Consider the following 21,229-nt stretch of genomic DNA (forward strand, 5'->3'; position numbering starts at 1 on the left):
CCCCCCCCCCCCCCCCGCATGGCCGCCGGGATCCAAACCTGCATTTTAACCAGTTCCTCATGGGATTCGCACCCACGATAGTGGCTGGACACCCCATCCTGGACCGCCAGCTTCAAGTGCCGTATTTCAGTGTCCGCTCTCAGCCCTCAGGAAGAAACGCGCCCGCATTGTATCTCCTGTGTCCTCGGCACCTCCGGGGCTGTGGGGTCTGACTCCTTGAAATGCCCACGACCCCTGCTCACACGGCTTTAAAAGGAGCTTACGGACAGACAGATGGACGCAGCAGCTGCCTATGCGGGCACTCTGAGGCTCGCTCCCGCCCCGAGTGGGTGTGTCACCAGGGCCAGAGGCTCAGGCCCTCCTGGGGTCAGTACACCCTTGGGAAGGCTCAGGTCCCTGCAGCCCTGGGGCTGGCTCGGTGGAGGGGACCTGAGCTGAGCACGGGGCCTCTGCAGGGAGGCTCTAGACAGACGACTCTGGGAACCGGCACGCGGCTGGCAGGAGCTCAGCTGCCTCCAGGACCTCAACAGTTAAACGTCCGCAGTGGGATAAGTGAGCTGATGCCACTGTCTCCTTAATCACGGACATCGAATCCGAGGGCCTGGGAGGAGCAGCGGCCCTGCAGAGGCCACCAGCCAGGGAGGTGTGGCGTTCACTCAGCGGCCCAAGATGGAGCTCTGCCGTCTTCCTTTGTGTGCCCGGGGCGGGCGCTGCAGGAAGCAGGTCACCGGCTGCTGACCGGCACTGGCGGTGGCAGCATGACCCTGAGCCTTGTCTCCCTGCTGTCCCGGGACATCACAGCTCTGTGGCTCCTCCTGAAGGCGAGCTCAGGTGTGTCTGGCGCTGGCGGGTGCTTGTTTCCCAAGAATAAGCGCGTTTGTGGTGGAGACGGTGCAGGATGACAGCACGTGGGGACAGGAGGGCAGGCGGGGACGTTCTGGTGCCGGTGCCCTATTGTCCGTGGGGGCCACTCCCACATGTCGCTCCCGCAGCGGCTGCAGACTGGAGAGGGTGCTTGGGCTCGAGCTGCGCATCGCATCAATGCTGGGAATTCGGAGCTGCCGGGGTGGTGCTGGCCGTGTCCTTCAGGGTGGGAGGTGTGCAGGGCATCGCCCTGATGGTTTGGAGCCACGGCCGCCCGGCCCACGCCCTGGGTGTCCTGAGTGAGCAATGCCCACTGCATCCGCTCCTGAAATGAGGGGCCGTCGCTGCGCTCATCCCGGAGGGCTGGGAATAAATTCTCCCACTGGCTCCTTTGTTCAAGAGTCTCGTAGACGAGCTGTGTTGGGAGGTGAGGCACCAGGGTCTGCGGCCTGCCCTCGCGGGGACGCGCAGCCTGCACTGTCCCCCCACCTGGCCCGCAGGGGTTGCCAGGCTCCACAACGAGCCGGCCTCCCGAGCGAGCAGGACCTGGGCCCGACGGCCGGAGCCTGCGACCGCGAGCTGGCGGCACCCGGCAGCCCTCATGGTCTTCTCTTAGTGTCGTCCCGTCTCGGTGGGAGGGTAGGGGCTCCTGAGATCGGCACTGGCCGTCGTGACCGACGGGGGCTTTGGAACCGAGAGAACAAGGACCTGGAGAAGAGACCCGGGTCACCGGACTTGAAGAAGGGGACGGGGCGCGCAGAGAGGAAGGAGCCTGGGCTCGTGGTGCGTTTCCCAGAAGAGCGAAGCGCTCCCGTTGGACGAGCTTCTCACCGTTACACCCTCCAGCGGGTACTTCCACCAAGTATTAACAAATAATTCACAAAATGGGTGCTTTTGTGAATTGTAATGAGTCAGACCGTAGCTGTCAGTGGCCACAAATAAACATCTAGTTTCCAGTTTCCAAGAGCAGAGGCTGAGTGTGCGAAGAACGGCCGGTGACGTGAGTCCCCAGCAGATCAGATCCCCAGGGCTGTGGGACCACAGTGAGAGTCTCGGCCACGCCCTGTTACACTGGATACAGGAAGTATTCGGTTTCGTGTCTGAATCGGTCCAAGTAGCAATGCCGTGAACACTCCCACCAAAGGACCCCAAAAAGACGCAGAACATAACTACGGTCTGGGATGCTAGCAGTTCCACGAGCACGTGGGGCTGTCTGTGGACTCTGTCGGTCGCCTTTGTGCCATCCTGTGACGGCACGCGTTTATGACAGGAGGGCTGCGGGTGGCCACGTGTGTGGCCACATGTTGTCATTTTAGGTGGCTATTTGGGTTGGGGGCTTTTTCTCCAGTCCCTAGAAACAATTTGCTGTTTTCACTCCCTCAGTCTCTCTCTCTCTGTCTCCGTGTCTCTCTGTCTCTGTGTCTCCTCTTCTCTGTCACACACACACACACACACACACACACACACACCCGCTTGTCCTGGTCGGCTCGCCTGCCTTACTCTGCTGACACTTGGCATCCCTTGAGTCCAGCTGACAGTCCCTCTGCCCCCCACCCCGCCCTCTGTCTCGCATTTCTGCTGCAGGGTGGGTTAGGGTGGGGAGCTCCCGTCCCCTTTCCCTTGGCGTGCCAGACCCCCCCACACACCGTGTATTGTTTTTTTTGTGTGTCGGATGTGTGTTTGGTGAAGGTCCATGTAACTTCTTATTTGTTTTTAGATTTATAGAATTCCTGGTACTTAGAAAGTGTGAAAAAATATATACATGTGTACAATTTAGGGAAGAAGTTTAGGGAGCTCCTGGAATTCTTGGAAGGAGCTTGGAGTTGGGGCTGGCGTCAGAGCTGCAGACCTGAGTGGAAGATGCTGGCACACCTGCGCCCCCGGCCCCCCGCCCCTCGCCAGCAGGGAGGACTGAGGTCTGTACCAGCACTGACCCCTGATCTTCACTGAGTTTTGTTTCTATCTTCACAAACAATTCCTTTAGAATGGGTGAGAAAAGGAAAAAATCTATAGGAAAAATCTTTCTAAACAGCAGTGGGCTCAATGCGGGGTGTGAGTGAGTGTCTGGTGTGTGTGTCACAGGTGAGCGCATGTGTGTGCGTGTGTGCGTGTGACATGTAAGCCATACCTGTATCCATTTCATAAAAGTCATCTGAAAAGCTGATGCTTCAGAATGTCAGAATCGCAGGAATCCCGGGTGCACACATGAGGGGACTTTGAACATGGTGTGCTCCGCGGGCCTGCAGGGGACCTCAGCACAGGAGCAGGGGTGTGAGTCAGTGCAGGGTCCAGCTCTCTGTCGCCTGGTGCTGCTGCCGCATGGAGGAGACCCCCAGATGTGTGGCCAGCTCATCGCTCAGGGTGCTGACCCTATCGGCTCCACCCGCAGCCCCAAAGCCCAAGCTCTGCGGAGGGGACCCGGCCCTGCTGGTTCCACTGAAGTGTGTGCTGTCCATTGTCTGGTGGATTGAGGCGGCATTAACCTTCTTCCAGCTCCGTCTCCCTCCCACCCCCCTCCGATACCTGGACGTTTGCTCGGGACCTTCACGGGGTGTCGGATTTATTGGAATTCTTCTGCAGCCCACTTTTCTCATCTGGGCCACTTAGCTTTTCTTCCTAGAGGAAAAGTCCTGGCCACTATGAGCCTACAGAAGTCCCTGGACAGGCCCCCCCCCCGGGCGACCCCTGTTCCCTTCATCTCTGGGAGCACTGGGACGCTCAAGGGTGGGTCACAGCTGAACCCCGTCCTCAGGCTCTGCTGGGCGTCTGCTTCCTCGTCCATGCGCAGCCCTGCCCAGGCTCGCGGTGTGGACCTGCGGGAAAGGCTGTGTCCACCACCACAGACAGCCACAGACACCCAGTCGACAGGCCCCTCCTAGCTGGGCACCCAGGGCAGCAGCCCAGGGAGGAAGAGGCCCCTGAGGCCTGGGGCAGACGCAGCCGCACTCCTCCTGAGGCCCCAGCTTCCCTTCACGTGATTGGTTCTCCCTGGTGGCCGTGAGCCGGAGGTGCAGGGCGCGGATGTTCCCTTCATTAGCCGGATCCTCTGAGGCGTGCGGGGCCAGAAGAACACGTGGAGACAGGCTAGTTCCTCCAGGTCGTGGTTCACGTTGCGCCAGTTGAAAGAAGTGTCAGGGGGCGTGGCAGGGGCACAGCCAGCAGGGACTCTCCATGCACCTGCCAGGTCCAGCACACGCATCTGCTGGTGGATCTGTCCCACGGCACTTCCCAGGGCTCACCCCTGCTCCAGGGTCCTCCTCATGGGCGTGGAGCCCATGGCTTGCCTGTCTGCCTGCGAGACTCACCTGCATGTGAAGACTGCACGGCCTGTGGGCCTGTCAGGACCCCGCGGCTGGTCGATGTGAACTGTCTAGGCACAGCCTGCAGCCGGCAGGAAGTTCATGAACAGGAATGTCATCAGACATGAAACGTCGTGGGCGCCACGTCCTGAGATTCCCAGAACAGATCCTCAGATTCCACCCACACGAGGCTGACCAGGGCTGATGTCAGCATGGGCCGGCCAGCGGCCCCAGGACGTGCAGGTCCCCCCACAGCACCCGCACACCTGTGCACCTGTCCGTCCCTCCAGCCAACGCCTCCTGCTGGACTTGACAGACCCCAAGCAGGTTTCCGTGAACCCACCTTGCCCATTCCGACCTTCCTTTGGCGCTGAAAACCCAACGCTGTAGTAACATGTGGCATAAATTCAACTCCCCCCAGGTGGCCCCAAGGTCCTGCCAGCTCCTCCCCACCCCACCCTTTGTCTGCCTGAGCTGCGTGTCCCGAGGTGTTGGACTGGTCACTCTGGGGCAGAGCTGAGTGAGCCCTGCCTGGCCCCAAGCTCTGCACTCTGTTTCCACTGCCCTCTGGATCCATAGTCTGAGTGTCACTGGTCCTTCTGGGCCACGGACCTGCCACCAGGAAGCAGCACTAATGACATCTCCATGTTGCTGCCTCTTGGGTGAGGGGCCGTGGAGCACTCTGAGCTGTGGCCTCCCGTGATGCCTTGTGGTGCGGTGGCGTGAAGACTAAAAACAGGCAGCGTGCTTCCAGCTTGACGTCTGCCTCCATCTGCCTGGTACTTGCATGTTATAGTTGGTCTGGTGTCAACCAGGCGGTCATCAGATTCCCGATGGCTGCTGCAGCTAAAGATGGCACTTTCCCAAAATAACAACCAAGAGGGGCTTTCTAACCCTTCCTGTGCACGTTCCCTTGCACGGTTTTTGGTTTGGGCAGCGGCGTAAACATTCAGGCTGCCCCAGCCTCTCAACGGCTCTCCCTTGCCCAGGGCGTCACATTTGCAAACGGCCTCTGATGACGTTGGCATTGTGTCCAGGCCTGAGGGCAGCGGTCGCAACTGCCCTGCCCTGCCCGCAAGCCGCACAGCCACAGACTCCAGGTCTTTGCGTCTGAAATGGTGTTGGCCCCTCACTCTGGTTTCCATCCACACGCGTGCACGTTTTCCGCCGCGTAGCCGTGGAAGTGTAACTACGGCTCTCTTGGCATAGGAGATTCATGCTGAAAAATTCTGGTGAAATTTCTTGTGTGGCTCACCATTTTCTCCCCGGGGGAAGTCTGAGTCGAGGGAGGCGATGGGAGCAGCTGACGTGGGCCCAGGGCAGCCTGTGGCTGGAGGCGAGCAGGAGGAAGAGCAGGCCGAATCGCAGCTGCCATGGCCGGCGTGGCCTGTGTGGCCTCTGCACCCAGGTGCCGCCCGCGGATGACCCTACCGCCATGGCGAGGCAGAGTTCCAGCTCCCGAGGGATGCGATTGCTGGACCTTTGACACTGGCAGCGCCTGGCTTGCCATCCTCGTCTCTCCCACAGCGATCGCCACCAGCTCAGAGGGGCAGGATGACCTCCTCCTCCTGTCTGGTGAACCAGAGAGTGAAGCTCATGCCCTGCCCTGTGCCCGAGCCCGGAGCTACCCAAAGCTGAGTGACATAGCATCTGGAAAGATGCTACGTGGGAGTGCGTAAGACCCCTTGGCACTCCCACCTCCACCCAGCCCCAGCCCTCTGTCTGTGGTCCTTCTGCATCAGTGCCACCAGTGAGACCCTGTGGTCCCGGGGATGGGCGAGGGCCGGCGCTGCCTGTGCAGGATGATGGGGATGAGAGGGTCCCTGCAGCGTGTTGGCTTGCCCTCCTTGCAGGCGGCTCTTATGTCCCCGGGTTGTGGGGCTGGTTCAGTTTGGAAGATTCCGGAGTGAGCAGGGAGGGGCGGCGGCAGCTGTTTTGAGGGAGGCCTTGCCCCCTGGACGTCACCAGCTCAGTGCCCAGGGCTGCCCTGGAGAGGAGGGAGGATCTTTTCCCAGCCCTGTCATTCCTCCGTTATCCCTAGCACCTGGGCTGGGCTATCACATCCTCACAGGGCGAGTTTCGGGATCTGGACACCTGCTGGGACAGCCAGGGGCTCCCCCCATGGGTTCGTGGCCCTTCCTGTGGAGATCTTTGGACCTTGGAGGAGCTCACAGCACGTGGACATTCTTTCTTAAGAAGTGCCAGGTTGGCCTTGGGGAAGGGTCTGTCCTGGGGCCCAGGAGGGGAGGGTCTGGGGAGGGCAGCCACAAAGGCATTTGGACTCGGTACTGAAGTCACTGTGGTGCAGACGATACCTTTTTTAAAAAAATTTTTAAAGGAAAAAAGGATTAGTTATGACGACTGAAGCTTTCCTCTTTTAGACATTTCTAAGATGTGTTCCAGGCAGGCCAGGCCGTGGCACTTCCCCCCGTAGTGGCTGGGGGTGTGGGTCTGGCTGCATGGTTCGCTCAGCGGAGGCGTGAAGCACACGCCCTGCAGGGCCACCGTCCTTCCAGGTGGTCACTCGTCTGATTCTCCCACCTCCCACCTGCGTGGAATCCTGCGTGTGTGTAACGCGTCTGTGTGCGCCTTGCGAGCTGCTGTTGGTAATAACGGGACCCCGGGTCCTGCTCACTGGGGTGGCCATTGTCGGAAACGGTCTGCGTCTACTGCCTCGCTGAATAGCAAGGTAGGGATTTCCACCCGTTTTACTGATGAGGAGCAGGCCCAGAGAGGGAAAGCTGCCTGCCCAAGGTCACACAGCTCAGAAGGGTGTAGCCAGGGCGAGGTCGGTGCCTCCTGCAGGGCTTGGCCTGGCGCCTCTCGCACGGCAGCTGCTCAGCACACGTTTGCACAGTGACAGCAGTGCCGGGGACAAGCACCAGTCAGGCATTTGTGACTGCTGCTTGGATTCCATGTTCCTGCCCGTCTCTTGCTGGGCCTTAACAGAGATGAGTTCGTGGAGAGAAGGGGAGGACCCTTGCACACTGCTGGTGGGAGTGTAAGTTAGCCCAGCCCTGACGGAAAACAGTGTGGAGGCTCCTGAAAACATTAAAAATGGAACTGCCCCTTGATGCAGCAATCCCGCTGCGGCGTGTGTATCCCCAGGAAGGGAAACCAGCACGTGGCAGAGGTGGCTGCAGCCCGCGTCCACAGCAGCCAAGACATGGAGCCAGCCGACGTGTACGTGTGGTGTATGCACACGGGCACAGTGTGCAGCCTTAACAAGAAGGAAACCCTGTCCCTTGTGACAACGTGGATGACCTGGAGGACGTTACGCCTGGTGAAGGAAGCCAGGCCCAGAAAGACAAATCCCGCGTGATCTCACTCAGACGTGGAAGCTCAAAGAGTCAAACTCACAGGAGCAGAGAGCAGAACGGTGAGTGCCAGAGCTGGAGGGCATGGGGAGGTGGGGCGATGTCGCTCAAAGGACACAAAGTTTCAGCTGTGCAGCATGAGTAAGCTCTGGAGATCTGTTCAGCTGGCGACACGGTTAATACTGATGGTATCCTTGAAATTTGCCAAGATGGTAGACGTCAAGTGTTCTCACCACGCAAAAACAGCAGCCGCGTGAGGCGGAGGGTGTGTCCGTTACGTGATTGTGGTCGTCATTTCAGTGTCAACGTGTATCAGGATGCACGTGTGCACCTTAACTAGACAATGTTTATGTGTCAGCTACATCTCAGGAAAGCCAGGAAACCCAGCACCAGTGAGCTCAGGAGGTGAACCCCCAGCTGAAGGCCACCCACACGTTGACCTGCACGGTCACAGGGCTTGGTAAATGGCCCAGCAAAATGGTCAGGCGACCCCGCGGCCCTGACTGCCCCGCCGGCTCCCGCTGGCTATGGGTGGCTTCGGGAAGGCACGCCCTGCCGCGCCCTAAGCCTTCCCCACAAGCCCGCGTCCCGGCTGCTGGGAGACACACCCACCAGCCCAGAATGACAGGAGCCACCGTGAGTTCGTGTCCAGACCTTCCCGACTCTGCATGCCTCAGTGGCGCAGCCTACACTGGGCCCTGGGGCTGTGACGGGGACATGCTGCAGGCAGGAGTAACTCTGCGACCCTGCTGCAGGAGAGGCAGGGACCTCAAGAGGAGAGCGTGGCAGGGCTGGGGTCTCTGAACTCTGGGAGGTCCAGTGTCCCTCGTGCTCAGCCCCGGCCTTCTGTGTGGCTTGCAGACAGTGGCTCTCAGATCAGTGGGTCTCAGGCCCCTCTATACGCTTAAAACTTCCTGAGACTTGCGAAGAGCTTTGGGTCAGGATATTTATTGTATTCAAAATTAAAACTGAGAAAATTTAAAATATTAACTTATATGAAAATAACAATGACAAATCCATATGGTAACATGAGAAGCGTTTTTCTGGTGAAAAATGACTACGCCACCGCACGCGGCTCAGCTGCATTCCGCACGCGGTGGCGTCTGACGGGGCAGAGGTGGGCTGCACTGGCTGCTGCCACGTTGAAACGATGACAGCCTGGCCTGGTGGGGCCCTGCACGAGCCCTCAGCTGAATCAAAACGGGTTTTTTCTCGAAAACCGAACCAAAGACCAACTTCCGTGGACGGGGCCTCCTGCGGGGCATCCCGCTCCCCAGAGCAGTCCCCTGGGCCCACGTCCCCTGTCCGTGTGAGGAGGGCAAGGGCCAGCGGGGCCCTGGCTGCCGGCTGCCCCAGAGCTCCAGGCTCTGCTGAACCTCAGGGTCCAAGGGCCCAGGGCTGGACCAGCCCCGTAAAGGGAAGCCGAGTCCTCAGCCCTCAGGACAAGCTGCGGCCGAGAGAGCCGGGGGTGCCGTGCTGAGGGCCTCTGCAGGCTCCTGCGCTCCGGGACAGGCCGAGGCATCACTTCTGCCTCTTTCTCATCCATTGACGGAGGAGTCTGGGGCCAGGGGCTGGGGCAGCGTCCTCCAGGAGCGGGCCCTGCCCACCGGGCGCACTCAGGCTGAGCCCTGCACTGGCCCCACAGACGGTGGCACGGCAGCTTGTCCCCGGCCTTCTGGGAGGTAGTTTGGGGTGATTCCGTGCAACAAAGAAAAACAAACTGTAGCAGAGGCTCCGCAGCCCTCGCAGCTGGGGAGACCCGGTCACTTAAAGCCTCAGAGCTGGAAGTCAGCCACAGAGCAGGTGTGGCCACGGGGTCCTCGGGGCCTCACATCGGAAGGGCGTGCGCTCCGTGCTGGCATGCCTTGGGGAGGTAGGGACCCGCCAGCTGGGCGAGAGGACAAGAGCCCACCCAGCACACCACCCTCTCCCAGGCTGGCCCCGCTCTGCACCAGCGCCCCGGGGACCTCAGTCTTCCTGAACCCGGTTTTTTGTACAGAAGTCGAAGGCTGGCTCCACAGGCAGTTTCTGCAGCCTCATCCTGTGCATCCCCAGGAAAGTGACTGAGGAAACTTCTCACTGGGCTCTGGGTCCCTTCCTCGCCTTGTGTGGGACATTCATTCTCATCTGTAGCCCTTTTGCTCCGTTCTTCAGGCGTCAGAGGTGTCGGGTCCAGATTAAGTGCCAGTGGCTCCCCTCGTCAAACTCGCACTTAGCGATGTTGTAATGAACTAGTAAGTGGTCTCCGTGATTCCCATCAGAAGCTATTTATTTTCGAAATCTGACTTCCAGACTATTTTTCTCTGGTCTCCCACCCTCTCCCCTCTTGTATCAAGGAACGCTGGAGGTGATACGGGCTTACATACGTCAAGGGAAGTGCTGACACACACCGGGTCCCTCCCCAGAGGAGGATGGCCCCAGCACCCCAGGGAGCGTGAGTGGCCAGGACAGGGAGCCCCGCACAGAGGGCCAACCGGCCTTCATTCCTGCAGCAACTGTCCAGCTGCCACTGTGTGCAGCCACTGGTCACATGCAGTTATTTGAAGTTAACTTAGTTAAAAATTAAATGAAACTAAAAATCCAGTTCCTCAGTTAGCCACATTTCAAGGGCTCAGTAACTCCTGCAGGGTGGAGCTTTAGGGACAGGACGTGGCCACCAGCTCGGCGTTCTGCAGGACAATGACAGCAGCAAAGGAGGCCTGTGCTCAGTGGGGGGCGCTCGGGGCTGGGGTTGCAGGAGACGGGTGGTCGATCTGCAGGGACAGGCGGGGGCATGCACGCAGGTCTGACGCAGGGGAGGCCGGAGACTCACGCCTGTGTCTGTGAGCGTTGCTGAGGATGGGACCCCCAGCCCAGGACCATGAGCACATCAACACTGACCATGGACCTTGTGTGAAAAGGACTCTCTGGGTTTTGTAGTGTGGAGGGACGCCGGGACTTCCCCGCTGTCAGGGGAGGGGTGCGGGGTCCTCACAGGGAGGGCAGCGGTGGTTCCAAGCTGTCAGGGGTCAGACGCCTGAAGTGCAGCCTTGATAACTTGAAAGAGCAGAGGTCGGTGGGTGTCTGGGGGTGCGGTGGGTGTCAGGACCAACTGTGCTGGTCCGGAGCCCCTCCTCTCCTTGACTGCCGTGTCACACCCTGTCTGCTGATTGCTAAATGTTTTTTCTCTGACCACTGACACAAGGGTTAGGGACTCACAAAACCAGATGTCACGGTGAGGACCCCTGCAACCTGCTGTTGCCGTGACCCTCTGAGGAAGCCGTGACGGAGGCACAGGAGCCCTGACCCTGCTTCTTAGTCACTTGAGCCCTTACACACGGCTCCTAGGCAAGCCACCTCCGAGTTAGAAATGCCCTTTCCCTGGCATCTCTCCTTACCCAGCCCCACCCACCCACGAGTCACCTCCTGGGGGCCTTTGCAGACTGGCCAGTCCCCCTCTGCCCTCGTGTGAGCGGCTGCACTTAGGATCACCACAGCCACTGCTGTGTGGCCACAGGCAGGTCCCTTGAACTCTCTGTGCCTTAGTTGCTCACCCAGGAAGTGGGATCATAATGTTTCCGCCATTGTTTGATGATTAAGTGCATTAATACACAAAAAGCACATAGTAGCTGCTGTGCTGTGACTACTGTTCCTACCATTAAAGATTTCAGCCGAAGTTTAAGAAATTCCTACGTTTCTCTTTTACTTTCCATTATGCCGACTGGTCACAGTGTGGAGGGTCAGCAGATGCTTGTTTCCCTGATTAAGACCTTGGTGGGTTTCCTGTCTCTGTTTCTGCTCCTTAAACTGGCCCTGGCTGTGGGCTCAGTCTGTATTTCGCTTTAGACTTGGTCTGAATTTCAGGAAGGACTGGCTAGAGCAGCGTTTCCCAGGTGTGTGTTTTCAACATTCATTCTCAGGCTGTCAGGGGGTCTTCTGTGCGCCCTTCCTTTCCCACCACCCCCAAAATCCGTGGTCAGTGGAGCTTGGGAGCGGGGAATTCAGGGTGGCACTGAACAACTTCTCCGGCTTCTCCACAACAGGTCGGTCTGTGACCTCCCCGCGTCTGTCTGGCTGTGGAGCACTTCTCTCCTCTCTGTGGGACAGGAGCCCAGGGGCACCCACAGTGGGGGCTGGGGCCCTGAGATAATCATGGGGCGTTGGGGGGCAGGCGGGCCTGTGAGCGGCTGTCACTCCCCAATGTCGTTGGCAGGACAGCGGCTTTATCTGGCGTGTGTCTCTGTGCATGGTCCAGCTGCCTGGGGCCTGTGTGGAAGACAGTTCCCAGGCTCACCGGGCTGGGTTGTCTGCCGTTGGCAAAGACAGGAGGGGAGTGGCCCTCGCACGAGCCAGGTGTCTGCCACAGCCCAGTGCATAGGAGCCTGAGCAGAGACAGGCAGTGAACCTCCTGCGGGACAGTGTTCCAGACGTCATTTTTAGAAGTTGTTTCTAGCTCAGAAACCATCTTGTGTGTGGTGTGACTGTCCACAAGCCGGGGTATGAAGTGGGTGTGGAGGGTGGACCACGGCAGACACGTGGCTGAGCTGCTGGTGAAACTGATCCCGGGCGGGGTTTTTTTTCATCAGAAACCTTCATAAAGTGGGTGTTGATGAATGGGCTAGTGTCACCTGCAGGACAGGCCCTGCTAGTGCCCAAGAGCCTCAGAAAGTACACCTTTGGGAGGGCCCGAGTTTAACCCCTGACCTCAATATCAACATCGCCTGGGTGCCCCTCGTCTTGAGACCCCTGCATGAGAGGGTCTGAGCTCACTTGCGTGGGTCGTGGCCAGTGTGGGGTGGATGGGATAGACACCCACGTGTGTCTGGGGGAAGCTTGTGGTCAGTCTCACCGGGCCTCTAGGTGATGACCACCTCACTGGAGACCAGCCGCGCCGGTGGGTGGCACTCAGGAAGTGCAGGTCCAGAGACGCGCTGGGCGCCGGGCGTCCTCATCACAGACAGTGTAGACGGCCTGGTTCCAAAGGGCTTCCAGACAGTTCTGAGAGGTGGTTGTACTGACACCTGGGCCACATGTGAGGCTACGATGGCCCCTAACCCTTGCCAGCTTGGTTTTGTCCAACCCCATAATTTCCACCAAATGGGTGGGTCCGAAACACGGCGTCGCTGTGGCTGAAGTCGCTTTTCCCTGATGACCTTTGCAGTCAGGCGTCTTTTGGGGGTGGGGCCTTTATTTTAAATTTGTAAGGATTAGCTTTCTGAGACCAGGGAAGGAGAGCATTTAGTGAACGGAGTGACTTTCTCTGTGTGTGACACATGAAATATTCATGCTTAATTCGGTAACATGGCTCATAAAAATATTCGGGATTTAACCTAGGCGAGAATTCTGCCAACCGAGTCAGTATAAATCCCAAACATCCTGACTGGCTGCGTCAAACAGAGCCCTTAACCCGTATTACAAATAGGAATGGGGACGTCCTCCTGTCCCTGCAGCGGTGGCTGGGGACGCTGGCAGCTGGCTTTTCCTGGGCTTTCTGCCCTGACCTGCAGAGTTAGGGAGCGAGGCTGGTCTGGAACCTGCAGCTTCCCCTTCACTGAATTTAAACCGTTCCAGCCTTGCTGCCTGCCGTCCATCCTGATGCTTCCCTTCCATGGACTCTGTCCGTCTTGGGTTGGAGACGCCTGCGGATGGGCCCGCGTGTGGGCTCCCCCCGGCATGGACTGTGCGATCGCACCTGACCCTCCACGTGGGCTGTGGAAGGTGCTGCCGTGGTGTCTGACGCAAAAGCCTTGGGTCTGGGCCGCTGCTGCATGCAAGTGAACAGGGGTGTCCTCTGCTCCCTGAGGGGGGCTGAGGGCTCTGTCCGAGGTCACCAGTGAACAGCAGGGACCAGCCTTCCAGCCCAGACTGCACGTTCCTCCGCAGCACAGCAGCGGCCTTAACCTGGAACGACTTCCCTCCCCTCATGCGGGTTTCAGGGTCCTGCCCAGCTCGAAATGCTGCTGCTCCTGTGCCCGTCTCGTTGGCAAAGCGAGGAGGGTCCAATGCTCCTCCAGGGGACCAGAGCAGGAGGGGCCACCGTGCTGATGATGAAGTTGTTGTCTTAAAGTAAAGCAAGTCCTCGNCAGAGCCCTTAACCCGTATTACAAATAGGAATGGGGACGTCCTCCTGTCCCTGCAGCGGTGTCTGGGGACGCTGGCAGCTGGCTTTTCCTGGGCTTTCTGCCCTGACCTGCGGAGTTAGGGAGCGAGGCTGGTCTGGAACCTGCAGCTTCCCCTTCACTGAATTTAAACCGTTCCAGCCTTGCTGCCTGCCGTCCATCCTGATGCTTCTCTTCCGTGGACTCTGTCCGTCTTGGGCTGGAGATGCCTGCGGATGGGCTCGCGTGTGGGCTCCCCCCAGCATGGACTGTGCGATCGCACCTGACCCTCCACGTGGGCTGTGGAAGGTGCTGCCGTGGTGTCTGATGCAAAAGCCTTGGGTCTGGGCCGCTGCTGCATGCAAGTGAACGGGGGTGTCCTCTGCTCCCTGAGGGGGGCTGAGGGCTCTGTCCGAGGTCACCAGTGAACAGCAGGGACCAGCCTTCCAGCCCAGACTGCACGTTCCTCCGCAGCACAGCAGCGGCCTTAACCTGGAACGACTTCCCTCCCCTCATGCGGGTTTCAGGGTCCTGCCCAGCTCGAAATGCTGCTGCTCCTGTGCCTGTCTCGTTGGCAAAGTGAGGAGGGTCCAGTGCCCCTCCAGGGGACCGGAGCAGGAGGGGCCACCGTGCTGATGATGAAGTTGTTGTCTTAAAGTAAAGCAAGTCCTCGAGCTGATTTCAGGAGGAAGGACGTTGGCTTCAGTCGTCTAGTTGTGTTAGAACAAAAAACTAAAGATAGAAGAACAATCCCACCTCCCTGGACGTTAAAGTGGCTACCCCAGCAAGCCAGGATTCGGGGTACTGTTTTGTGTGAATAAAACCCAGTAGTTGGGGTTCCGCTTTACCCTCGGTTCAGAAGTGAGCTGTTCCAGGACAGCTGAGACATCGATGTGCCCGTCCCACTGACAGGGTAGAGGTCATGCCGTCCCCTGCGGCAGACAGACGGGCGGCCTTTCCGGTGGCACTTCTGCAGCTGGGGCGGGGAAGGCGGGAGGACCAGGCCTGGCCGCCCCTCGCTGGCTTCCCTGGTCCCCCACCCTGACTGGCGGGGGGCTCAGCTCGTGCCCTGCCACCCGGAACCCCCTCCTACTTGAGGCCTCTTCACGCTCCCCTGTCGACTCTGACTCTTTGTGTCTCGACGGGATCATTGCTGGGAGTCTCTGTGATGACGGGAATGTGGTCTGTACTGCGCTGTGCTCACACAGAGGACGTCTGTGAAGGAACCGGGCCTGGCCGGGTGGGGCGGGGTGACCCGCTTCCTGCCCAGGACGTCTGACGTGCGGAGACCCCGTGGGTGACCTGTGACTCCCTGTGGACGTAGTCATGACAGCCAACCCTCCGATGCCTGCCTCAGCCTTGTATCTGCAAAACCGAAGAGACTGACAGCCTCACACACTGTCACCACAGAGAATCATCTGTCCCTAAGCGGGTGCAAGAAATCAGGAAGCGCGAAAACTTGCGAACGTGAGTGAAAGGAATGCCCAGAGCCCCTCGAATTCCAGAGCCTGTTGTCCAGAGCAGTGAAAGCTAAATGCTGTGACATCGCTGGAAAGTGTCCTCAGTAATCTTCAGGGTCATGAAGAGTGGCCAGTGACCACTTAAGATGTAAACGATTCTTAGGTGGTTTAGTTGTATGAACTTGGCTGTGTGCAGTTTCCGAACATGCTCTGTGGACAGAATAACCCATTTTTCAAACCTAAAATAGGGCGTTTGATGTAAGGTACCATATTTGGAGTTACTCCTGCCCTGGGGAGTCTGGAGGTGCTGGGTTCCACGACAGGCTGCCCGCAGGTGAGCGCTGTTGCAGTGTGGACAGTGGACAGCCTGGGCCCTGTGCCCCCTGCCTGCAATGACAGGAAGCTGGAGCCGCCTGTGAGCAAAGTGCAAGAGCTGAGACCTGGGCTCTGAGGAGGCCCTGAGCCGTCCTCCCTTCCTTCCACATGTGTGCTCTGGGCTCCTACCAGGGGAAGGACAGGGAACCCCAGGCACGGTCCCTGAGCCTCAAGTGGGGGCATGCAGGTGCCGCGTGGGGGTGCGGGATGCCGAGAGGCCCCCACCCAGGCTGGGAGGTGGAGAAGGCCAGTGACGGGGCCCCACCTGCTTCCCGCCAGCGCCGGGGCTGTCTTCAGAGTTGCAGGGAAGCTGGTGTCGGCATGGTCAAGTCCACGGATGACACACACCTGGTGACTGGGGCTGTCCTGCGTGTCAGCTTGTCACCGTGTTTGCATTCGCATCTGCAGGACTGGAAGAGCAGGATTCGAGGCGGGCACCGGGCAGACCATATCTGGCTGCCTGCACTGGAATTTTTCAGGTTGAAATGTCTCCAGGACCCCTATCTTCAGATGTAGAGGAATTGACCTTTCAAGGTGTTTGCAAGCCACAAGCTTGCGTCCAGTCTCTCACGTGGAATCGCGCTGAGGTTCAGGACCGTAGTTGCTGTTGTGCATCTGGGCACTGGCCGGGAATCATGTGCTAGCTAGTCTGGAATCGACGCAGAAAGGAGAAAGTCCCCAAGAGGCAAGAGTGCGGCCAGCCCCCGCATGCCTGGCCAGGCACCCTCACTGCTGCAGGGGACCTGGGTCTGAGCCGAGCCTGGGGGTTTCCCCAGGGGTCTGGCCAACCTTCCTGCTTCTGGAGGTGCTGCCAGCTTGTCCCCAGACCCTGATCCAGAGCTTGTGGGGACAGGTTACTAGAGCCACCTCCCGTCACTGCTGAGCCTGGGGACTGGGCTCTGCGGTTGCCCAGTCAGCGTCAGGCATGTGGCAAGGCCAGTGCCTGGTGGGACCTCCGAGCATAACTGGAGGGTTGGAGGCTGTGGGCTGTCACGGTGGCTGGGTTTTCCTCACAGGCCAGCAAGTTGTTGCACAAGCAGCGGGTGAGAGCCCTGAGAGCCGGCTGGCCGTGCCCAAAGCGCAGCGGCTGAGACCGGGCGCGCTCGTGCATCTCGTGAGCCACGTCCAGCCCTGCGCCGCCCTTGCCCTCGGTCTCTCTGTGTCTCTCGGTCTCTGCGTGTGTGCGCATGTGGGTGGGTGTCTCTCTCTGTCCCCTCACTACCCCTCTTATAGACATCACCTTTTAAAAATCGATGGCGAGTCACTCAGCACGCGCGCTCTGCACCGTGAGAAACAAAGGCTTTCACGCCGTGGACACTGAAACGCCTTTATCCACCACGTGATGCTCACTCCTCAGGCTGCTCCAGGTCGGGTGCTTGCGGGAGGACGTGAGGCAGGTTCCCCGAGTGACAGGTGCCATCTGCTCTCTCCCCTCAGATGAAATCATGCACCAGGACATCGTGCCGATCTGCGCTGCCGACATCCAGGATCAGCTGAAGAAGCGCTTCGCTTACCTGTCAGGTGAGTCCAAGGCCGGTGGGGGCTGGGCGGGGGGGGGCATGCACTGGGGCCAGGGTCTGTGCGTGGAGACGCGGTGGCCCTGGCCCTGGGCCTCGTTCATGCGATCGGACCCAGAACAGCCGCCGAGAGCCGGCCCCTGCTGCGGGCTGAGCTGCAGCGACACCTCCCTGACCTGTGCAGCGGCGGCCCCACTCTGGTGGCTGCAGGGAGAGGTGGGCGGATGTGGGACAGGTAAGAGCAGGCGGGACAGGACGGCCTCGGGTCTGGGGCGTCCCCAGGGAGCGCGGTCTGGCGCTGGGGCTCCACCCTCAGCATAGCACCCCTTCCTCTTGGGGCTCTGCCCTCAGCCCGGCCAATCTTTTATGTGGGCAAACCTACCTGCTGAGAATAATTCAGGAAAGAAATGCACGCCACGCCTGCCCTGCGCTGCCAGTTAGGGAGGCGCGGGCATCGCGAAGGCAGCTGTGCTTAGGAGCTCGGCCCCTCCCTGCCTTCGAGCAGGCTGGATGCGTTCTCCCTGACCAGTACGATGGCGCCTCCATCCTGCACCTGTGACCCTGACCAGCCCCAGGGTCACCAGCCGGGCCTTCCCCACTCACCTGTCCCTGCAATCTGTGGGAGCGCTGGCCCAGAGGGCACGGTGCGTCCCTGCAGTGGGAGGTTGAGAGCGGGCCCTGAGGAGGTCGTGGGCTCAAGCCTCAGTTCGCTCATCTCAGAGAAGATGCTGAACCTTGCTCACCTTCATCTCCTCTTCTATGAAGAGGGGGCACCCGGGCTCCTGTGAAGCTGGCGTGAGATCGAAGCATGCCGAGAACTCGTCACGGGGCCTGGATACACATGAGTCCCTCAGGTGCCAGCTGTTTTACTGTGACTGAGAGTCAGGCACCAGGATTGGAACCTCAGCTCTGTCCCCACCAGCTGCGTGACCTTGGGAGCTCCGTGACCTCTAGCTGCCTCGGTCCCCTCTCCTGTGCAGTGGGATTGATGACAGAAGCCGCGGCCACGTGGGGAGGAAGGCTGCTGTGTCTTCACACCTGTCCCTCGGGGGACTGGTTCTGGCTGCCTCCACCCCACCATCCTCTTCGGTCTTGGGAAGCGAGGGNCCTGTGCAGTGGGATTGATGACAGAAGCCGCGGCCACGTGGGGAGGAAGGCTGCTGTGTCTTCACACCTGTCCCTCGGGGGACTGGTTCTGGCTGCCTCCACCCCACCATCCTCTTCGGTCTTGGGAAGCGAGGGCCTCAGAGTTTCTCTGCATCTCCCTTACGGTGGTGGCTTTCTCCTGGCCGTCTTGCGGCCGCTTCAGGTTTCCCGGGTGGGCACGTCAAGGGTGCAGGGATGCACGGATCACAGCACCCAGGCGGGCCCAGTCTGCGTGGAGAGAGACCAGGGTCACAGCCCTCAGAGGGTGAGGGGACACCGTGCCTTGAGCCACTCATCACAGACTCTTCGGAGGCTTGGGGGACAGCGTTCGCCAGTTGCTGGGGACATCATCACTGGGGTTCAGCCTGGGCGTGAGTACAGGGAGGGGCAGGAAAGGCGTGGCCCTTGGTGTCGGCTCATGCTTGAGTTGACACGGTTTGATCACTTGAAGCCAACGCCAGCTTTGATCATTTCCCTGGCTCACGTGGTCAGGGGTCTTTAAACCCTACTCTTAGCAGCAGATTTGGTTCCGCAGATGTGCACGGTGGGTGCGTTGAGTGAGACATGGGGTTAGGCGCAGGGGGCCTGGGACTGGAGACAGGACTTGTCCCTGCCCCCCAGGAACTGATGCCAGGCTGGGTGGGGTACAGGGAAGACAGAACTGCGAGGATCCCAGCTCGAGACTTGATGGGAGTCAGGCAGATGCAGGAGACTGCGAGGTGCATGCTGTGGACAGGGTGGCTGGTCCCCTTCCCCGCCCGACCCCTGTCCCCACATTGTCTCCTGTCCTGGAGGCCCCACCCCTGAAACTGTCCCGCAATTGGTCTGGCCTCATCTGATTGTTCGTTTTCACTGATTCCTCTTTATGTTTGTACTGACCAACCTGTGCCACTGTCTGCCTGGTAAAGGACAGCTCATCTCGTCACCCCAAATTCACCCACTGTGGTCCTGCAAGCCCTGTCGACACGGCGTTGTCTGAACAGTGGGGTTCAGGTCCACTCCTTGGTGACCTTGGCCGGGCCCCAGCCTGTCTCAGCCACATATGTTTATTTATCTAGAAATGAGGACTTCTGTCCTGCCACTCACATCCCTGGGCCACGTGGCCGTCAAGTGAGAGAATGCAGTGTGTGGGGGTTGTTTTGTGCCCTGAGAAAGTCCAGTGCAGGTTTCTCCACCTCGGCACAGTGGGGGCTGTTCCCACACTGCAGGACGTTAGCAGCACCCCTCCCCCAAAGCTGCGACAACCTAAAATGGGTCCAGCTGTCCCTGTGTCCCCTGGGGGGCAGAGTGGTCCCTGCTGAGCACCACTGGTTAAGGCAGCAGCGAGGAGGCCTCTCGTGGACGGCGAGGTCTGCGGCCCCCACTCCGGGGGCGCTTGCTGTCCAGGCTGCCTCACTCCAGCAGCTGGCCGGGAGATCCCGACCACAGCCGATTTTCTTACCTGGCAGGAGTTTGTTTTCCTGCCTGCGCTGACCATGACCGCTGCCCCTCGTCCCTCGTGCCACAGCCACCGCCTCCCGCTGCCGGCCACATGCAGCAGCTCCTGAGCAGGGGCCTCTCCGTTTGCCGTCCGCCTCCGTCCTGGTCATTACTCACATGACTGACGCTGGCTCAATTCTCCTGGGCTGTTCCACCAAATTTCTAATCTATTAATCTCTGGGCTTTTTTTAAGTAGAAAATCAGTTTTAACAGATGAGGATTTGCTATTGCCAAGCGTTTTAAGGGAAGCGTCTTAAAGTAAATCCCAAAGAGGGGCTCCAGAAAGTTCTCAAGCCCTGTGGCATTGTGGAGCAAGTTCGTAGCTCCCGAGAGATCTCTTTTCTAACCCGTCAACACTTGTCAGAACGAAATCCCCAGACTCACTGAAGTTCTGAAATCACCCTTCAGCCCACCCACTATGTCTACGATTTTTAGACAGAAAAATATTGACCTTAAGTGTTACAGAAAAATGCATATCGCAACTTGGGAATTTGTGGTGAATCTTACGGAACTTTGGTTCCAGACTGTGTGGCCCTCAGCAGTTATGGGGGGACATAGAGCAAAACCCCTTTGTGTTAAAAACAGGGCTGCATGGAGGAGCTCAAATTCCAGCAGAGAATAGTAAAACCAAAGTGGCAAGATCCCCTTCCGCACCCTCTCGGTGCGTACGAGCCCCTCTCGGTGCGCACCGCTGCCCCCAGGTCTGCCCACGTTCTTAGAATGTGGCGCTGGCCCACGGAGCCGATGCTTGGCGTGGCTCCCCAGGCATTGCCCTGCTTTCGGTTCTGGCTGGTTCCCTGCCTTCCGGTGCCTTCTGCCACCTCCAGAGGGAGGCTCCCTGGAGGGTCTCGCTGGTCAGGCTGGGTGAGCCGGCGGGACAAGTCCTGTACCTGGGGAAGGGTACCTGCTAATCCACCTCACCGTCACTCATCCCCGCCCCCCACCCCCGGCTTTGTTTGCTCTGGTTGAGAGGTCAGCCCTGAACCCTATTTCCAGGCCCCCTGCAGTTCGCCAACAGTCCTGCTCTCTGGTTGGACCTGACTTCCATCAAGAACAGTGTCCCTGTCTGGCTCTTACAGATCCACTAGGCTTGCAGGGTCACGTTTTGTGGCATAATTCCATGAGCTTCCGTGTAGACTCGTTGCTTTCAAGCTTCACCACGATTAGGTGGAGCAGGGCACAGAGCAACGCTGTGAGCTGGTCACTGCTTCATCTGCTGGCGTCACCTTGTGTCTTCACGAGGCAGCCACGTGTTGGGTGATAGAAGAACAAGTTGAGATACGGGACCTCTTTTCTCATACGATTATAACCCAAGCAGCAGACTCAGCGAAGCAGCGATTACTCCCTTCCAGTTACAAAAGCGGAAACTGGGCAGCAGAATTTATGATTGAGACACTCACGCCCTAAAGTGGAAATCGCTGCGATCAGAACCGCCGCCAGCAAAAGCCGGTAACCGAGATAAAGCCAGAGCCCTGAGCACAGAGGCCGCCCGGCGTCCCGCATCTCAGTAACAGCGGCTGCCCTGTGCTGGGCCCAGGCTCACACTGTCCCGCTGTGCAGGGGGGATGTTGGATTCTGTTCAGCTCTCACGGATGGTGACGTTGTCAGGCATCCATCACACGTGCGGGGACGCTCTGATTTGGGGACGGAACCATTGCTGTCCCCAAACCATTGGGCTTGCTGTGGTCCCAGCAC

At 59.2% G+C, this 21,229-nt stretch overlaps 1 protein-coding gene across 4 annotated transcripts in view; it reads left to right on the forward strand.

Annotated features, from left to right (window-relative positions):
- MCF2L (MCF.2 cell line derived transforming sequence-like) overlaps window positions 1-21,229 on the forward strand; it is a 203,498-nt gene that overhangs the window by 108,131 nt on the left and 74,138 nt on the right. For 3 of the 4 annotated variants that reach the window (XM_008583045.1, XM_008583043.1, XM_008583047.1), the window contains exon 2: window positions 16,830-16,913. In XM_008583045.1, the coding sequence (XP_008581267.1) occupies window positions 16,830-16,913 (84 nt within the window). Of the gene's footprint in view, window positions 1-758; window positions 832-16,829; window positions 16,914-21,229 lie in introns of those variants that run through there. The other variant, XM_008583044.1, reaches the window with a different exon arrangement.

The sequence above is a fragment of the Galeopterus variegatus genome, unplaced genomic scaffold (assembly GCF_000696425.1).
Source record: "Galeopterus variegatus unplaced genomic scaffold, G_variegatus-3.0.2 Scaffold2812, whole genome shotgun sequence".
Classification (NCBI taxonomy): domain Eukaryota; kingdom Metazoa; phylum Chordata; class Mammalia; order Dermoptera; family Cynocephalidae; genus Galeopterus; species Galeopterus variegatus.